The sequence below is a fragment of the Phyllostomus hastatus genome, unplaced genomic scaffold (assembly GCF_019186645.2).
Source record: "Phyllostomus hastatus isolate PE091 unplaced genomic scaffold, TTU_PhHast_1.1 phas_contig_40, whole genome shotgun sequence".
Taxonomy (NCBI): domain Eukaryota; kingdom Metazoa; phylum Chordata; class Mammalia; order Chiroptera; family Phyllostomidae; genus Phyllostomus; species Phyllostomus hastatus.
In genome coordinates this window covers 87,031,844-87,049,773 of record NW_025333872.1, presented here as the reverse complement: position 1 = coordinate 87,049,773, position 17,930 = coordinate 87,031,844, and the positions used below count along the sequence as shown (strand labels likewise).

Sequence of the window (17,930 nt, the reverse complement as noted above, 5' to 3'; positions counted from 1 at the left end):
ACGTGAGATTTCTTCTTACATAACCCAAAGGAGTATTAGTAGAAAAATGCCTCTCATATGGTCTTGTCTTCTAATTCTCTTATTACGATGTTAATAGTTTTCACAGCATTTTGGACACGTGAAAGAAAACATAACTGGAACGTGAGAATTCATTCAAGCAAAAATTGAAACGAGAGAATGTTTACTTTCAATATTGCTATTTGCTTACTATCTAATTATACTTCTTTATAACTGAATATTTAGTTAGTAACCAGCGTATGTTTAAAATGAATAAGATGGTAAATTTTGTTATGTCCTGTATTTCATTACAATCTTTTTAAAAGAAAAATAAGTTCAAAAAAACTAAACTAGTCAGGCCACATACCTGGGTTGCAGGCCACGACCCCCAGCAACCACACACTGATGTTTCTCTCTCTCTCTCTCCCTCCCTTCCCTCTCTAAAAATAAATAAATAAACCCTTTAAAAAAAAAAAAACTAACTAAACTACAAACATTCAACCCTGTTAGTTCAGCACTACCTTGGTTCTGAACAACGCCTTCCCAGACCCGAGAGGGCCTGTGCCCCGGCCACTGGCTCTCCCGGCCCCCTGCTGCCGTCCCTGACATTCCCGAACCCTCCAGAACCCACACAGTCTGACCAATCCCCTACGGGGCCTGTCCTGCCTGAATTCCTAAGGCCTTATGTCTCAGCACTCACGCTGCACAGTCACCCTAAGTTGTCCTAGAAGGTGATATGCGGATGTCGGCTGCCTCTCTGCTGGGTGCAAGTGGACATTGATCTCTCCAAGCCTGAGCACTGAATTTAGGAATGTGTATACACACAGTAACGTGAACATAACACAACACATTTAAACAACATATGCCCACTGTGCTCATTTATAACTTCCTTTTTTAGCTCTTGCAGTTCCAAAACACACTTCATGCCTAGCAAGAATCCCCACACGGGGCCTCCCCCTCCAGAGGTATTCTTTAAGGTCCACACGGTGACGACCCGAGTCGAAAGGAAGGAGGAAGCGAACAGGATCACTGGAATAAAGTCACAGCTGACTAAAATGAGGGCTTACGTTCCAAATGTGATCTGCTGGGGTCAGGGCAGGTGACCGGCGCCCAGCGATGAGAAGAATGCACCCTGGCCTGTTCTGCAGCCCTGTCCTACCCTCTGTCCCATCCTCGAGTCAGTGTGACGCGGACAGAGACACATCTCCACCTGGAGAAAATATCTCCAAGCTCTCCATGACCCTGGAGGCCACTGCCCTGACTAAGGAGGGTTGGGTTCCAAAGACTACCTTGTCAGCCTCTGATTTTTTTCTGCGCTTTAATGTCAGCAAAGGTGGACGCGCTCCATGTCAGGCTACATGTCCAGTTTTTCTCATGATGTGCTGGGATACGGAAGACAGGGCCCCCCTGCCACGCAAAGTATGTCTGCCCCGTGCTTCTACGCGACAGGTGTTCATGATGTTTCATAAGGAGCACAATTAGCTGTGGTACTTAGTGAAAAGACAACATCCACTTGGAAAAAATACACAATCTTAGTTATTACTACAATTGGCACTATCATGCTAACTATAAATGCCCTTCAGGAGTCCAGCCCTGTTAAATTCACCTTCGACTTTAGCTGTTTACTTCTATTGATCCAGTTTATGGCACAAGATAAGCTGAGCAATTGTACAAGTTCTCATCCCAATGACTCACAAACCAGTCTTGCACTTGACTTTACATTGTAGAGTCCTGACCGCAAGGCAAGGGACCTGCTCTTCCAGACCAGCTTAAGGAAGCTTTCCAACCAACATGCATCCCCACCTTTTGCCTCTTCTATTGTCCCAATGCTTAGTGCATGCCCATGTGCACCAACGGCGAACTAGAACTTGCTGCAGGCAGATCTGTATCGCCCACGCACGAATATGACTAACACAATCTTCTCCTTGGCTCTCTTGCTCTATTGCAACATATGCTTCCTGAAAGGAGGCTCATATTCTCTGTTACTGATAACTTCCCCATGGCACTTAGTTACTGAAACACACCAAGAAAACCCCAGTAAATGTTGTTTATACTTTGCTGATTTTATCAGGTCCCTGCTCCGACTTTCAGGAAGAATACCACATGCCATCACTTAGCCATTTCTGAAACAGTTTTTACATAACATATAAACTAAAATTAGAATGGCCCTCTAATATTGGGTGACTCTGTTAAAGAAAATGAATTTGGAAGAAAAGGCGATAGGTGAAACAGTAAGATGTTTTATTTTACTTCATTGACTTATTTTATCATTTTACTTCACCTTCTGTTTTGTTTTGCCTCCTTGAATGGAATTCTTCTGAAGTCTATCATCCCCTGTCTTCTACAACAGGGCAAAGGCTATGATTTAACAGATTCTCTTAAATACAAAATTGCCCACAGAATCTACAAAGCTGCTTGCCCATGTTCTAAATAATCCAGGCTGTTGAGCTTTTTGAACTCCTCTATTTGCTCTTAAAATTTCCAGTCTCTTCACCTGCCAACATTTCTCACCACTATCAGATGCTGTCTCTAGCAACCATGAACCTTCTTCGAAGTCACCGCTTCAAACCTGCCGGGAGAGCAAGGCACCGTGCCTGTGAGTGTGTATGCAAAGACAGAAAGAGATGAGGTCACTAAGGGAAAAGGAAGAGAAAATGTGAAATTCCAGAAAACTATTTAAAATCCAACTGTTATCCTCTGTAAGTGGGTATCAGGAGACTTTAAAACTTCTACTTTAAGGAATTCCGTGAGGATATTTTTTCAATTTTCTTACGAGTGTATCATTGCAATTGGTATAATAAAAATTATTTTATATTATACTATGCCTTATCATATTATACTTCTATATTATATTACCCAAGCACAAAAACTAATCTGTGAAATAAGATTTATTAAGGGGTGGGGGGAGGGTGGTCCGAGGAATCTCCTGAGAATAAAATTCAAGGTTAGTGGGTAAACTGGGAGGATTCAGAGACTGGCATTGACCTACTTGTTTCAAGTCCTCTTTTTATGGTTATTACCCTTATCAACACTTAGTGCTTCTATTATAGGTAATGATAATATTTGTTGTAACTATTCATTGAACTCTGCACGAACCCTGGAACTCTGCAGAGTGTTCTACACACCTTATCCTACTTAACCTTTACAACAACCTTGACGAAGAAGCCCCTGTTATCCGCATTCAGCAAGGGAATGTCCAGGCAGGTGGGCGATGCAGCCAGGGCCTCTCCACCTCGTTATATGGCCTCCCTTTGGGAGCGTTAGTTTCTGCCTCCGCCCAACCAAAAATCATAAGGTTACTCATGTCCATCTCACAGGGTTATCAAAAGAACTAAATAGAGGACATGTGGAAGCCGCACACGTGGCCCCTCCTTTTCAGTTCCTGGCAGTGCTTGAGGCAGTCAGGAAGACGAAGGACAGAGTTCTACCCATGTTAGGTTATACTGGTGATCAATGGTGCAGACAGCTTAATGCATAATCATTATATCACCAGTATTTAAAAGATTCATCAAAAATATTAAACGGTAAATTTTTCCTCAAGTTAACATTCTCCTTTAGCCAGAAAGGTTTAATCTTCACGAGTCCGGTGACTGGCTGTGATGAAGAATGCAGATAGAACACCAAAGCGGATCCCAAAAGACGAAAGCAACCGAAGGACTACCTCGCAGAAGCAAAGCCCAGCCCCCCGGAGAAAGAACATACCCACATAAACAAAAATGCCCTTTGAAATCACAGCTGGAAATCTGTCTTTCCTCCTGGCATCTTTGTTAAGAAGTCACGTCTTTGCTGTCGCACGCGCTAAAAAAAATAGCACACGCTGCCACAAACATATCCAGATGTTCTCGAATATTCATGACGTGCTTCCAATCTGGTTTGGACTTGCCCTTGATTTATGTTTGATTAAATTCCATCAGCGTCTGCTGGGGCCCATGAGATGGATGGCACTGCTGTGGCAAAAATTTCAAACATCTTCATATTCTAAGTAATTGCAGAAAGTCTCACAAGCACTTATGTACAAGCCTCAGAATAACTGGAGATGGAGAGGCTGGTGTGCGCCTGAACAGACCTCCCAAGCCACTGCTGGAGTTGATAAATGGAGCCTCCATTTCTAACTCGAGGGTCGGCGGGAGAGGGGGGTAGATCCTGATGTTCTACCCTAAGTAACACAGTGAAACGTTGAAGGAAAGACAGTGGCTGCGCTCTGCGGTCAGCGAGAGGTCTTGCCCAGTCACCGAGTGAGTTAATTTGGGCCCTACCAGGTACAGAATGGTGGAAAAGCCAGCATAAGAATAACTGAACTAACTGTATCAAACCAATCAGCTCACTGTTTTATCATCTTGCTTTCTTCTATTTAAAATACAATTCTCCAAACCTCCAACTTGAACAAAAAGGCAGCTCCAAATCAAAACCTACTTCTGAAAAGGGTACACCGATCTACTAACAAAAGGTGGACAGAGAAAGCTCCAATCCATGGATTTGGTGTACTGGGGCTCAATTCCTTGTGTCCTTAGTCATTTCGGTGCACAAGAGCTGTGCCGAAGGATACATCTAAAACATGGAGTCAGGAGCGGCTAAAATATGGGCCGACAGCGCTGGCAAGGTGGCTCAGTTGGTTGCAGCATCGTTACATACAACAAAAGGTTGTGAGTTCAATTCCCACCAAGGTCACGTACCTAGATTGCAAGTTTGATCCCCGGTCAGGGCTTGTATGGGAGGCAACCAATCTATGTCTCTCTCTCACTGATGTCTCTCTCTCAAATCAATAAACATAACCTCAAGCAATAAATAAATATATTAAAAATGGGTGTATACATAGGTCAGGAGGCCAATTCAGCTGTGTCTACCAGCAAGAGCTTACAGCACTGATCCAGGTGACTTCCTGTCTGTCCCCTGCAGGTATCTGCCTAACCTATTCCAGGCACCTAACCCTGGCCATGCCCAAGCTGGCCCTTGAAGAACAGATGGACCACTTGACCTGGGCTACTCAGACTTCACCAAGGGCCTCAAGGTTAGACCTTTGATGTTACTGTCAAGTAACATTGCAGACACTGCAGCAGAAATGCAGCAGGCCATTCTCGGGGCCTGAAAATAAGCAAACGTTCAACATACTCCTTCATTGTGTGTCTGTCTCATGTCCAGACCACGCAGGCCTCTAATCTACTACAAATTAACATATGTAAATAGCCTACAATTAGCACAAATCCATCACACTGTAATCTTCCACGTCAAGAATGTTTAGTAATTGTGAAATTGTAAACATGTAGATGGCAAGACATTTTGGTAACAGGGTTTTCATAGCCCGAGGTTCCAAAGTGGCACCTGGCCTGGGCCACATTCAACTCCAAAACAAGAGACACTGCTTTTCCCTCCCCAGCCCTGGCCACGCCCAGACTCTGCCTTCAAGGAGGCCTCTTCTACTTTAATTCCTTGGCTTTTCTCCCCAGTTACTGTCAATTTGATTAACACTTAGGAATTCTTTCTGTTGTATGTCAATGAAAACCACTACAAAGCTCAGAGTTTTTCTCCTTTCTGGCAAGAATTTGTATTTGAAGCAAGATGCTATTTTGGTTTTTAATGCCCCAGGAACATGGTGCTTTATCAGCACACACACAAGTCAGTCATTTCTAAATGCTCAGGAGCAAAAACAGAAAAAGGAGTTGATATTGCTGAACCAAATTTGAAAAATCTGACAAAGACCTCCCAACTCGCAGACTCTTGTATCATACATAACACATCTAATCGGTTCTTTTCCATCATTGTACAAACCGTCGATAAAGGTCTCTTTAAGTTTCAGAGGATAGAAGCATGCCTAAATTGACTGTCAGTAAAATTTAAAAAAACTCTCTTAATTATGAAAAGCATAGGATGCCAAGATCAAATCTGGCAGCCAAGGGATCTGTTTATGTCCATGCTAACGCGGTGCAATGCACAAAAATGCTGACTAAATTGGGCCTGGACATTTGACTACAAACGGGACTTTGTCTGAGAGGAGCCAGAGCGGAGAACTGTATTACCATCTGGCTTAAGACATAATGCCTCAGTGTATTTTGACATCAAGTGCGTGAATCCCACAGCAGAATCCAGTTCAGACTCACCAGCTAATGCCCACTGTTTCTGATTGCAATCTGCAACTCAACAGTAGCCCAAAGCTAGCGAATAGTGTCAGTTCAGACAAAATGAAATGAAAACAAAAACAAATGCCCTTCATAGCAACAAATGGGCTTCAGCAGTTAAATATTTAAACACGGGACAATCTGCAACACAGGTCACATTCTTATCCTGGGGACCATGAGAGTAAGAATTCGGGGAGTTCGCTTCCTCAGCACCTGTGGGCCTCTAGCAGGCCAGCATTTCCTAGGAACACCGTTCACCTGTGTGCCAAGGTGGGGGCGACCTTGCTCTCCCACCCTCTTTGCTGGAAAATTCAAGAAGCTCAAAGGTAGAGGAAGCCCGTCTTCCACATGTATTGCTTACTGTAGCAAATAACAAAGGAATGCTCAAAAACCAAAACAAAACCCCCACGGAGAGACTGCACTGTGTTTGCACAGCTCATGAAAGCACAAGTTCACCTCGGCCCAGCAGGTCAACCGGAGCAAACGGCAATCATTTTTGTTTTGTCTTAGGAATAGTGATGAATCAAAACATCCTATTGTTAAAATTAATAATCCAAGGACCTGTGCAGGAAGAGCATGTAACTTTTTTCAGCACATCATTTATACCTTAGATTCCAGCCACAGTAAACCTGTCAATAATGGGTGATAAAGGCTACATTTTCTGTCAATTTTTGACCTTTTCACAGACTGTGACTTCTGCCTTAAACTATTCTGCACTGTCCTCACCCCACCCGCCACCAGGTTAATCTTATAAATGCACCTGGGTATCACCTCCTTCAGGAAGCCTTCTTTGATTTTCCTAAACTGGGTCAGGGGTTCTCTTCTGTATTCCTGCACAGCATTTAATAGCCTGTTTATCCCCCTAAATTGTGACCTCTTTGTGAATACAGAAAACATCTTTATCTGTGTGTCCGGAAGGGCAAAGTGTCAGACACAGGCTCAGGAGTCATTAAATATTCTTATATAATCACATGCATACATGAACTTCAGATACATGAATTTGAACTTATGGAGCACCTGTTAAGTATCACGCATTGTTGCCTATGGCGGAATATGACCAAGAGACTGGCGAAACCCCGGCCTCCAACCAGGACGCAGACCACGCCCTCTGCAGGGCGGCCGCTACGCGCTACACTGCACTGCGGTGCGGGCCGTGCGGATGTGTCCACTGGCCACGGGCACAGAGCTAAGGCTTATGCATTTCAATATGCAAACTGGGCCTCGCAAAAGACAAAGTTCTCAAAAATAATCGAGTGGGCATGAGGGATGAAGGTGAAATGAGAATGACACAATGCTGGTAATTGTAGAAGCCGGGTAAGAGGCACAGGAAGCACTACATATTTTGCTCTTCAGAGATGTTTGAAACTTCCCAAAATAAAAGCTCTACCAAAAAAAAAAAAAAACAACAAACTCTACACTCACATGAATAAAGATGAATATTATTAATATTAACAAATTAATATTAGCTAATTAATATCAACAGTAGCAGATATTAATATTAGCAAATTACTGTGTTGATATTAGGTAGCTGATATCCATTATTATCAGCTAATTAACATTGATAAATACCAACAAATTAATGTTGCTAAATATTGACAAATAACAGACCCCCTTGAAGTTTCTGAACTAGACACAGAAGAAAAAGAAATGAACAATTATAGGTCTCGTACAGTGATGCACCTGGTACTCTATAATAGTTTCCTCATTTATTCCTCAGAACTGCTCTGTGGTCCTTTTAGCGCCACTTATAGAGGGGGAAACTGGGGCTTAGAGGGGTTCCACAACTTGCCAGCTAAGTAAAGCAGGATTTGAACACAAGCCCGTTGGACACCACGCTGCTTTCCAGCCGTGGTTCCCACCCCCCGGCCGCCGCAATAAGCTCAGAGCCTAGGACTCCTCCGGCTTGGGCCGGGGTGGGAGCGGCAGTGTCTGAAGAAGCCCAAGAATCCCCACTGGTCATGACAGGCACCACTCTCATATGCCTCTTAGTCCAGGGTGCTCTCTGGAAAGGTTACATTATGAAAATTACAAGAAACCATAATTATACCCCAGAATCGCCCCAACACCATCAGCGATGGCCCTGGTATCACATCTCACCGTGCTGACTGACAATATTCTCCTTTACATTCCCGGTCCTTAGACACCTGGGTGGGTCTCCACCTGGACTCCCATTTCCTGGCGCCCCCGCACACAGAAGTGACAAAGGTGTGATACAGAGCCCACGGCAGTCGTCACAGGGTCCCGTGAGGGGTGGGGGGGCCTCTCCACTAGGGCCGCGTCACACCTACAACCGCTTAAACTTGGGCAGAGTCACCCTCAAGGATGCTGAGGACACTGGTATGGCCAGTGACAAGAGGCCACCGTGTGTGTGTCCCTTTCCTGGCCACGGCGTCACTTTGACAGATGTCAGACTTTGCATCACTAGAGAAGGGCCCATTATGGACTTGAAAAGCTGCTGCCATTTCCAAATGCGGCTTCTCCCAGCCAAAAACACACGCGAAGCTTAGGCACGTGCCAAATACGTGGAATTACGGGCAGCTTCCCCGCTGTTCACAAGCACTAATGATCTCATCCCCAGCAGAGGCCACGGCTGCCGTCCAAGCACACCGTGCCTTGAGGGCCCATTTGGTGCTAAATAAAAACTCTCACCACGGTCCTCAATTTAAATCATAATTCCTGTTTACACTGTCGAATTTTCACCCATCTGTACTCTGTTGCCGCCATCTAAACTCCACGGCCCCGAAGACCCTTTTTCAAGATAAGTGCTTGATTCCAGTCGGGAGCTGGGAGCTGGGGTATGGGAAAACCAGCTTGCTGTCCAGTCCAGAACGTTAATCACTAACATCATTATCAAAACCTTCAATTTTTCAGGGTTAAGTCAAGCATCTCTGTGGGCGGGCTGTCTTTTTGGTTGGTTTGTTCTCCAGTTGACATGTAATTAGCTCTTAAGGACAATGCATTTTTGGACTTTTTTTAAAAGCCAAAACACAAATATTTAAGTATCTATTTTGTCTAAAGGATAGTCTTTCAATCCCTAAAAAAAAAAGTCATAAAACCAATTTAACCCATCTCCCCAAACACTCTTGTCCTGGAGGTTGCTTCTAAATGACTTTTTATGCGGCAGATAAAACAAACTTAATGCTACTTTTTTTTTCCCCTATAAAATGCTTTAGGCTCCTAGTGATACCATTTCCTCATAGTGGTTTTGGTGGATTGTTTCTTCTCTGAGAAATCTCACATTCGGCCTCGATGGGGCTGCTTCCTAGCACACAAAGAAAGAAGGAAGCTACAGGTCTCTGGACCCCACGCTGCTCCAACAGCCAAGCAGGGAAGAAGTGTGTCTACTTGTCCGAAGGCAGAAAGAACTCAAAGTCCAGAAATACAGACACAATCTAATGCAAGCAAAGGAAGCATTATGGGCTGAAAATTACAACTTTCCAAGAAAACTGCGTTCCTATCAGACTCAATCTGTGGTCAGCTCACTACCTTGAGGGGGATCTTGATGTGAATGGCCAGTGTTGTGTTCGTGGCCTGGGTGATGACCTCACAACCGTCTCACCTCACGAGGGCATCCGGCCCCCTGGGCCCTGGGGGTGACGTGTGTAGCTTGGGGCACCCACCTGGTCTTCTCCAGCCAGGGTCCACCCCTTTGCCACTACAACTTGCCTCAATCTCACAGAAAGAGAACTTGAATGTGTTGACTGGGGATCTTATTTTTCCCACCAACCACAGTTTAAAGGATGAACAGAGTTTCCAGCCTGGCTCAAATTAGCTCCCATCAATTTTACCCACCACCATATTACCATATTCTGCACCTTTGATGAGAACTAATTAAGCTCATGTGGTGCTTGTCCTCCCCAGCCTGCCTTTTGCAGCTCTGGAACAGAGCACACCAAATTAGGCCCATCTGTCTAAATGGGAAGAAGTTATTTATCCTAATGCCAGGCAAGCCTCCTTTCCTACCTAGAAGCTGCCTTCTGAAGTTCCCAAACACCCCGGGATGATTATGGCAACCCTAACTCTTAACCAGCGAGAATTCTGGGGAGAGCAGCTGAGTGTTGCATCAAGAATAACCTAGCAATTTGTGGCGAACATTTCCTTGCACAGTGAGATGTCCAAGAAGGCCACGAAGGAGGCTACCAGACTATTAAGTAAAGTCAAATTTGCAACATGTGAGAACGCAGGGCAATATTTAACTGGTTCTGCTGCAGTCTTGCCAAAAGGAAAGCCTTTTTTTCATTAACAATGCCACCATCAGGAGGGCCTAATTAATTTTAATGGAGCAGAGGAGTCTTTCTGCCACACAATGGAAAGAAGTAAAATAACCCCGCACTCTGCACAAGCCCGAGACACAGTTATGAAAAAGAAGGCCTCGGCAACAGAGACGCCCACACGTCTGCCTGGCCCATGGCGTCAGGCTCCCAGCGGCCCCCAACTGATGCTTCTCGAGCTTCAGCTGACTCCGTTACACTACCTCCCACCACTGCCAACTGCTAAGTCAGTGAGTGAAAAACTAAGAGAATCAACGACTATTTGGTAGTCATGATATAATGTCACTCCTGAGCCAAGCTAAGAAACAGAGGTGCAGAAGAAGGCCAGCATCCTACGCAGGTGGAAGTGGACCACATCTACTTAGAGGATACACAGCAGTGGAGTCTAAACCACGTGTTGGGTCCTTTATAATATAAAATGAATTATTAATAAAGAAAATTATCATCCCTGGCTGGCGTAGCTCAATGGATTGAGTGCCGGCCTGAGAACCAAAGGGTCACTCATTTGATTCCCAGTCAGGGCACATGCCTGGGTTGTGGGCCAGGTCCCCACTAGGGGGTGTGCGAGAGGCAACCACACAGTGATGTTTCTCTCCCTCTTTCTCCCTTCCTTCCCCTCTCTAAAAAGAGATAAAATCTTTTATTAAAAAAGAATGATCTGTTGCTAGTTACTGTTTTTTTCATTCCTAGTCTAAGTAGATCTATAGGAAAAAGCATTTTTTAAAAACAAGGATTCAATGGAATCAGCAGTTTTCAAACATTTTTTTTAAAGATTCACATTTCAAAGACCTATTTTAAAACAGATCTACATAGTCCCCCAGTATATGAAAAATGGTCGAAATGGAGGTGGTCCCGATGGAAGGCACGGAGCACTAAACCTCATCTTCGGCCTCCTGTCCCTAAAATGATCTAAAGGTGACCACAGGGGAACAAAACAATTTGAAAAGCACAGAACCAAAATGAATTCAAGTGTCATATGTGTAGCAAGTTTTAATGGATAATGCAGAAGTTTCAGTAAGCTACTTTACAATAAATACACGACATGGAAATACCAGCACACACAGAGATTACCCAGAGAACACCCAAGCTATTTAGTTACTATTTATCACATGCAAATTCAAACGCTCCGCTATTCGCACACGCAAAAATCTTTACAAACAAGCCAAACGGATTTCAATACACCTGAGTGAGAGAACAGAATGTTGTCCTAAACAATGGTGATGGCAAAGAGGTCTTAATGACATGGAAGAACGACAATAGAATGTTAGGGGGAAAAAGCAAGAATTTTATTGCTGATATTAAAATGTCCAGAAAACCACCAAGCAGAGATCTGCTATATTTCATGTGGTAATGGCTAGGTGGAAGATCGGGATGGTTTCTTGCTTCTTGAAACCTTATTTTGTTTCTAGAAGGAGGAGAAAAAGAGGAAGAGGAAGGGGGAGGGAGGGAGGGAGGGAGGGAGGGAAGAACTCGACATCCTCTGGGCTTAAAAAGTCAATAAAAAGGCAGTACTGTATATAATGGCCAACATTAAGATATCTGTTTCTCTTAAGTTAAAGAAAAACAAATCCGGTCTTTTAATGAATACAAAGTTTTCATCCTGTTGCCCCAGCCAACATTCATGCAGTCTGATATCTGCAGAACTGGGTGGAGGGGATCTGAATGTTCTACCCCAAAGTAGTTCAGCAGCCTGCAGTGGGGTGCTCCGAGCACAGTGAAGACCACGAGAAGGCCCAAAGAGGGGGTGTTGGACCCAGTGCAGGGCCAGGGGCCACCTGCTGGGCAGGGGCACAGCCCCAGGGCCACGCACTCACCACGTCCAGGTCCTGCGAGACCCGCCGCTTCCGCAGCTCCTCCATCCTTTCGCACACGTCGGAGAAGTAGGTGTTGTAATAGTCTGCATACTGCTGGGCCAGGTCATCGATGTTGCCCAGGGAGCCGTCCTGAGGGGGAGGAGGGTGGCAGGAAGAAACAGGAAAAGAACAGAGGCGGTCAGTCCACCTGCACACCCCTCACATGGTGTCGCCTCCCTCTCCGCAGCGCGTACAGTAATAGCTGATATGCATTAAGTGGTGAACATGTGCCAGGTGAAGCTTCATGCGTGACATCTCCCAATACTCAGGACAGCCCTGTTGGGGACCGCCCTGCCTGGTCTCAGGAAGATGTAACCCCCCATGACTTAGGCTGAGTGAAAGACCTCTGGACCAGGAGCCACTAAGGAGACAAAACTTATTTCCCTGGCATGAACGCTGCCTGTTCTGTGCCTGGCCTCCTAGGCTTGATCAGTTAGCCAATGACGGGTAAGATTTCCCACAGAGGGAATCGCCTAAGACAGGCATGATCATGAGGAGGCCTGAGGGAAGAGACTCGGGGCTGTGGAAATGAAGGGGTGATGGACATCAACCCCTGCCCCCTCGGCTTTGTCAAAGCCTGAGTCCTTGTCTTAGTTGTGAAAAATCCAAGTCTCCTGGCTGCCTTTGTCTCCTCTGCCCAACTCAGGCCTGCAGAAATAGCAGGGGCAGTGCAGCCCAGACCAGAGACGGTGGACCCCCGGGGTAATCAGGCCTGGGACATAGAATATGCAAGATCCTGTGAGATCTGTTTGCTGGAGGACGTTATTAGATTAGAATTTGAAGGCACAGGCAGGAAACCAAAACTAGCCCTTTGAGCCCTGTAGTCCTTTCAAATGATAAAACTCCAAACTTTGCCCAGAATCCCAGTTGGGTTTCTGTCAGCATCTTTGAAAGTCACCTATTTCTTTTGATCTTTTCTGCCAGACTATGAATCCACAAACTAAGTCTGTTTTCTCAATAAAAACCTGCTTGGGAATGGAAACGGGGCGCTCCCCACTAGAGAGAGTGGCCGTTCCGTCCCTACTTCCCTGAAGGACCTGGCTGTCTCTGTGTATGTTTTTCTCGTGTTTCGACGAGCCATCCACAGAGTTCCATGATCACTGCAGGCCTGTGGGCGCATCACAGCCCTATATCCCCTCTGCATAGATGGACAAACAGTAGCTCCAAGCAGCTGAGTGACAGCCCCAGGAGGGCAGGGCCTCCTGCCTGGGACTATGTGGTACCAAAGCCACAGTTACCTCACACCTCTGCCTGCTGAGCAGGGCTAGGAAAGCCCCAGCGAAGTCCCTCAGCCACGGCACTGTGTCAGTACAAGGCTCCCTGGAGCCCAGTCGGGACCACGGCTGCAGGAGAACCTCCCGCAAAGCTTTTGTGAAACCCAGATTCCAGGACACCGCTCCCAGAAATTCTGACTGGGACCTGAGACCACAGGGACCCACTGGGATGCTGCATCTGAGACATACCTGAACCAGCCCCTCCCACGAGACCCTGAGAGAAGTGGAGTCATTCCAAGCACAGACGCAAAAGTACACATTACAAATCCATCTAAATACACGAGGGGTCACCTCTGTCTCTTTACTGAGGAAAGGGCCCGCACTCCTGAGTTCGTAGCCAGTGTGCTGCCACTTCGGGGTCGGCGACCTGAGGCTCATTCCTGGCCTCTGGCAACAGCAGAACAGTAACAGCACCCACTTCATAGTGCAGAGTGCTGAGGTCACACAAAACACTTGGAACCCAGCCCCTCCGAGTCTGCCTGGTACATACTAAATGCACAAAACACATTTAGCGGATAATATTCACTACAGATGTTTCAGACTAGAGTCTTCTTTTAGGGGAGCTGATTGCTAAATACATGTCTGAACACATACACACAGGACGACAGAAATGCTGCATCTATTTGCAAGTTAAGCCATTTCTTTCTTTCCATCCTTCCTTCCTTCCCTCCCTCCCTCCCCCCTCCTCTCTCCCTCCTTCCTTCCTTCCCTCCCTCCTTCTTTCCTTCCTTCAGAGAAAGGTTTCCCCTGCCCCCTTTCACCTCCCAACACAGCTTTTCTCTGCTATGAGTAAGTGACCCTACCAAGACAACCAAAGAAAATAATCTTACCAAGACAACCAAGCAAATACAACTTTCAGACAACCTGAAAGGTGCACACACACTTTCTATTTTACATACCCCTGGCCAGCCTTCTCGCGTAACTAAGGTTAGCGCAGCACACAGAGCAAAACATACTGAAAAGCACACTGAAGTCACAATCGAGTTGTACTTAAGAGTTCTCCAAGCACCTTTGTGCTGGAGTCCTCAGGCCCCGGTCAGGACTGGCCGCTGTCCCCACTTCCACATTCACTGATTTTACAGAACCAAGTGCAGAAAACAGAAACAGAAAGCAATGATTTCTTAGAAAGCAGTCTTCCTTTCCTACCAGTAAAATCTTCTACATTTGAGTGAATTCCCTCCAAGTCCCCAGGGTAGGTCTCAGGGAGTGAAGGGCTCCTACAGGACCAGTGAGGTGCCCGAACGCGTCTGGGCAAAGTCACTCCCTACATCCCCAGGATGGTAGGCTGCATGGACAGTGCAGAGGAGGCAGGAGCCACCCTGCTCTTCCCGGGTTTACTGGCAAGTAAACGAGGAAACAGTATCAGTCAAGATGGAATCTGCACTGAGCCGACCGGCCTTCTGCTTGACTGGCTTCAATAAGGAAAATGCCAAGGAAGGAGTCACTCTTGAGAAAGATGGAGCCAGGCCAGAAAGTCTTAAGGAGAGGCTGCTGAAATATAGCATGATAAATCAAATTATGATCCTAAGCTTTGCCCTGACTCGCCTCAACCAACTCAACAGCAGATGCCACATGGGCCACCGAACAAACACCTACAACCTCCCACAGGTTTTCCTGTCTCCTGCCACACTTGTTGCCTAGTCTGCCATGGACCTGGCCAAAGTGACCTTGCTACACAGAGATCTGATCGGGTCTTTCTCTCTCCCCTCAGAATAATCCCTGCCATCTTCATCCTCCATCCTACAAAACAAACCCCGAGCTGACCCGCTGGGCTCTCAGGGCCCTTCACCTCCTTCCCCAAGTCCAGCGGGGCTGGGGAAGGAGCTGCGGTCTGCAGACTGGGGGGACCAAGCAGCCCCCAAGGTGGTGGTTTCCCCCCAGAGGAGGCCCTCTCCGACCCATGCACCTCACCCCAGCACCGGGAGAAGGTATTGGATGAATTTTTAGAAAAGAGAGAGGGCACCTGAGCTACTCCCTCGGAAGCACCTGTTCCAACCACCAGCCAGGATGACGGGAGACAGATGCCCGCTGAGGCCAGGGCGCGAGGCCAGAGGGGAAGCACCTGGACAGTGTGGGGACACAGGCAACCGGGCTACCGCTGGTCTGGGCATCTGCATCCTGTTAACCTACGATGTTTGCTTGCATTTCATAGCAATAAAGCCCTCACCAGCCTGCCTGTTCTCCCAGAGCCTCGTGTTCTGAGCTCACTCCCCCCCACAGACTGAGAAAGACCAAGGAGCTCACTTTGGGGAGGGGGTGGGGGTGTCAGAATGTGGAGTGGGGGGACAGGTCGTTCAGCAACTTCATCTGAAAAGCCATTTTTATGAGTTTTTGCCCTGATCCCACTACTCCCCACGACAACTTGGGCCCGTGGAAGATCCCGGGCTCTCCAGAGTGGTCTTGGTCTCTCGAGAACACGATGCGATCCTCATCCAGAAACTTCCATCTTCTTCCATCCAGGAAATGAAACACACTTGCCACCTCTGACCAAACATGAAATCCACATCTTTTAATGCCCAAGTGCCTGAGTAAACCTGTTGGATGTATTTATTATCTGTTCACAATGGAAATTAACATCTATCTATCTATCTATCTATCTATCTATCTATCTATCTATCTATCTATCATCTATCTATCTATCTATTTATCTATCAATCATCTCCATGTCTCATTGACAGAGGTACTAAGAAGCAGTGTCCAAGCCATGCAACACTTCAATCTGGAATTCCTGCTTCTCACAAAAATCACCAGCCTTTTCATGAGCTGTACAACTTACCACAGCCCACTGTTTTCTCAGCTCAATCAAGGCCACTCCAAAAAAAAACCTTCAACAATTTATTTATATGGCTTTGTTCCACTTACTTTTTCCCCCTTTTCTCTCTTTTTCTCATAATCCTAGCAACACCTTCAAAACCAACTGTTCACTTCGGTTCCAAAGTTTCCGAAAGCTCTTAACCAAACTTTTTCTCCTACTAGTGACAAAGTTTAATTCCCCAGCCCTCACTCCCAATCACTGGAAACTTTCTAGTAATCGGGGGCCTCACACATATATCCATTGCGCATGAGGGAGAAAGCAGCTGCTGAACTAACTCAGGCCAAAGACAGCAAACGTCTTGCACCCTGCCTCATGCTGCGACATGCACTCCGCACTTGGCGCTCAGCAACGGACAGTTTGGAACAGGGTGGCTCAGTGGTCTCTGTGTTTCCCCAAACTGCCTTCCAGATGTGCACGAAGTCCCCAAAGTGCGCACTTCCATCAGTCTTGATGATTTCAAAGCCGACAAGGGCAAGAGTATTTTTAGAAGTATGTCTTTAAAAAGTAGGTCTTGCCCTGGCTGGTGTAGCTCCATGGATTGAGTGCTGGCCTGTGAACCAAAGGTTCGCCGGTTCGATTCCCAGTCAGGGCCCATGCCTGGGATGTTGGCCAAGTGCCCAGTAGGGGACTTAACAAGAGGCAACCACACACTGGTGTTTCTTTCCCTCTCTTTCTCCTTCCTTTCCACTCTCTTCAGAAATAAATAAAATCTTTTAAGAAATAAAATAAAAATAAAAAGGAGGTCTTGCCTGCCATCGAAAGGCAGGCCTTTCCACCCATGCTGCTTTGGGACCATCTGAAAACCTCTGCATCATGTCTGCCCAACGTGTTCTTGCTTGAGACAGTGCAGACCTATTCAGTAAAAATATTTACTTCCACGAAAAATGTTTGCAACACTAGTCTGTAGGGAATGTAAATAATGCAGCTGTATTTCATAGCACCACACCTAGTACCCATCTTTCTTTTTAGATTATGAAGCTCATGTGTGACTCAACACCCTACAATGATAATATCTGGAGGTGTGGATGTTACAAAATAAACATCTAACTATAGTGACTCTAAATCATCTCTAATTTATTATTATAAATGCAATGATTAAAACACTGAAACAAACTCCTTTTTGATCTTTTTTTTTCCTTTCACATTTTCTGCTCTGGAGTTCACTACTTGCCTAGTTTGTTCCGCTTCTTCTTTGGTTCTCATGCACTAGAGGCTGAGGCAATGCAAGATCAAGTTTAGGAACGGGAAAACTTTATTTCCTCAAAATAACTTTTTGAAAGTAAATTGTGAAACTTTGTGTCACGTTATCATTTTACAAGAATTCCCCCAACCCTGTCTTCGAGAAGGAGAGAGGCATGCAAATTCAAGTTCTCTTCTTTTTTCTCATTACAGAACTGGGTCACAGCATCTTGCCATGTGGCCATCCCCTTCAGTGGTACAGACGTGACTTAAGTCTACGGTCCCATAACCAGCGTCGGCTCAATGGAAGAGAAACCTGTGCAATCTTCCCATGAAGCCACAGTGCACATTTACACGAAACACCCATCTTTCACACAATAGTGTAAAAATAGAGATAAGGGATATTGTGCCAAACAATTGAGACTGGG

General features: G+C 45.9%; 1 protein-coding gene across 3 annotated transcripts in view; it reads right to left on the bottom strand.

Annotated features, from left to right (window-relative positions):
* Nucleotides 1-17,930, bottom strand: part of SASH1 (SAM and SH3 domain containing 1) — a 297,134-nt gene that overhangs the window by 115,031 nt on the left and 164,173 nt on the right. For all 3 annotated transcript variants that reach the window (XM_045844033.1, XM_045844032.1, XM_045844034.1), the window contains exon 2: nt 12,196-12,324. In XM_045844033.1, the coding sequence (XP_045699989.1) occupies nt 12,196-12,324 (129 nt within the window). The remainder of the gene's footprint in view (nt 1-12,195; nt 12,325-17,930) is intronic.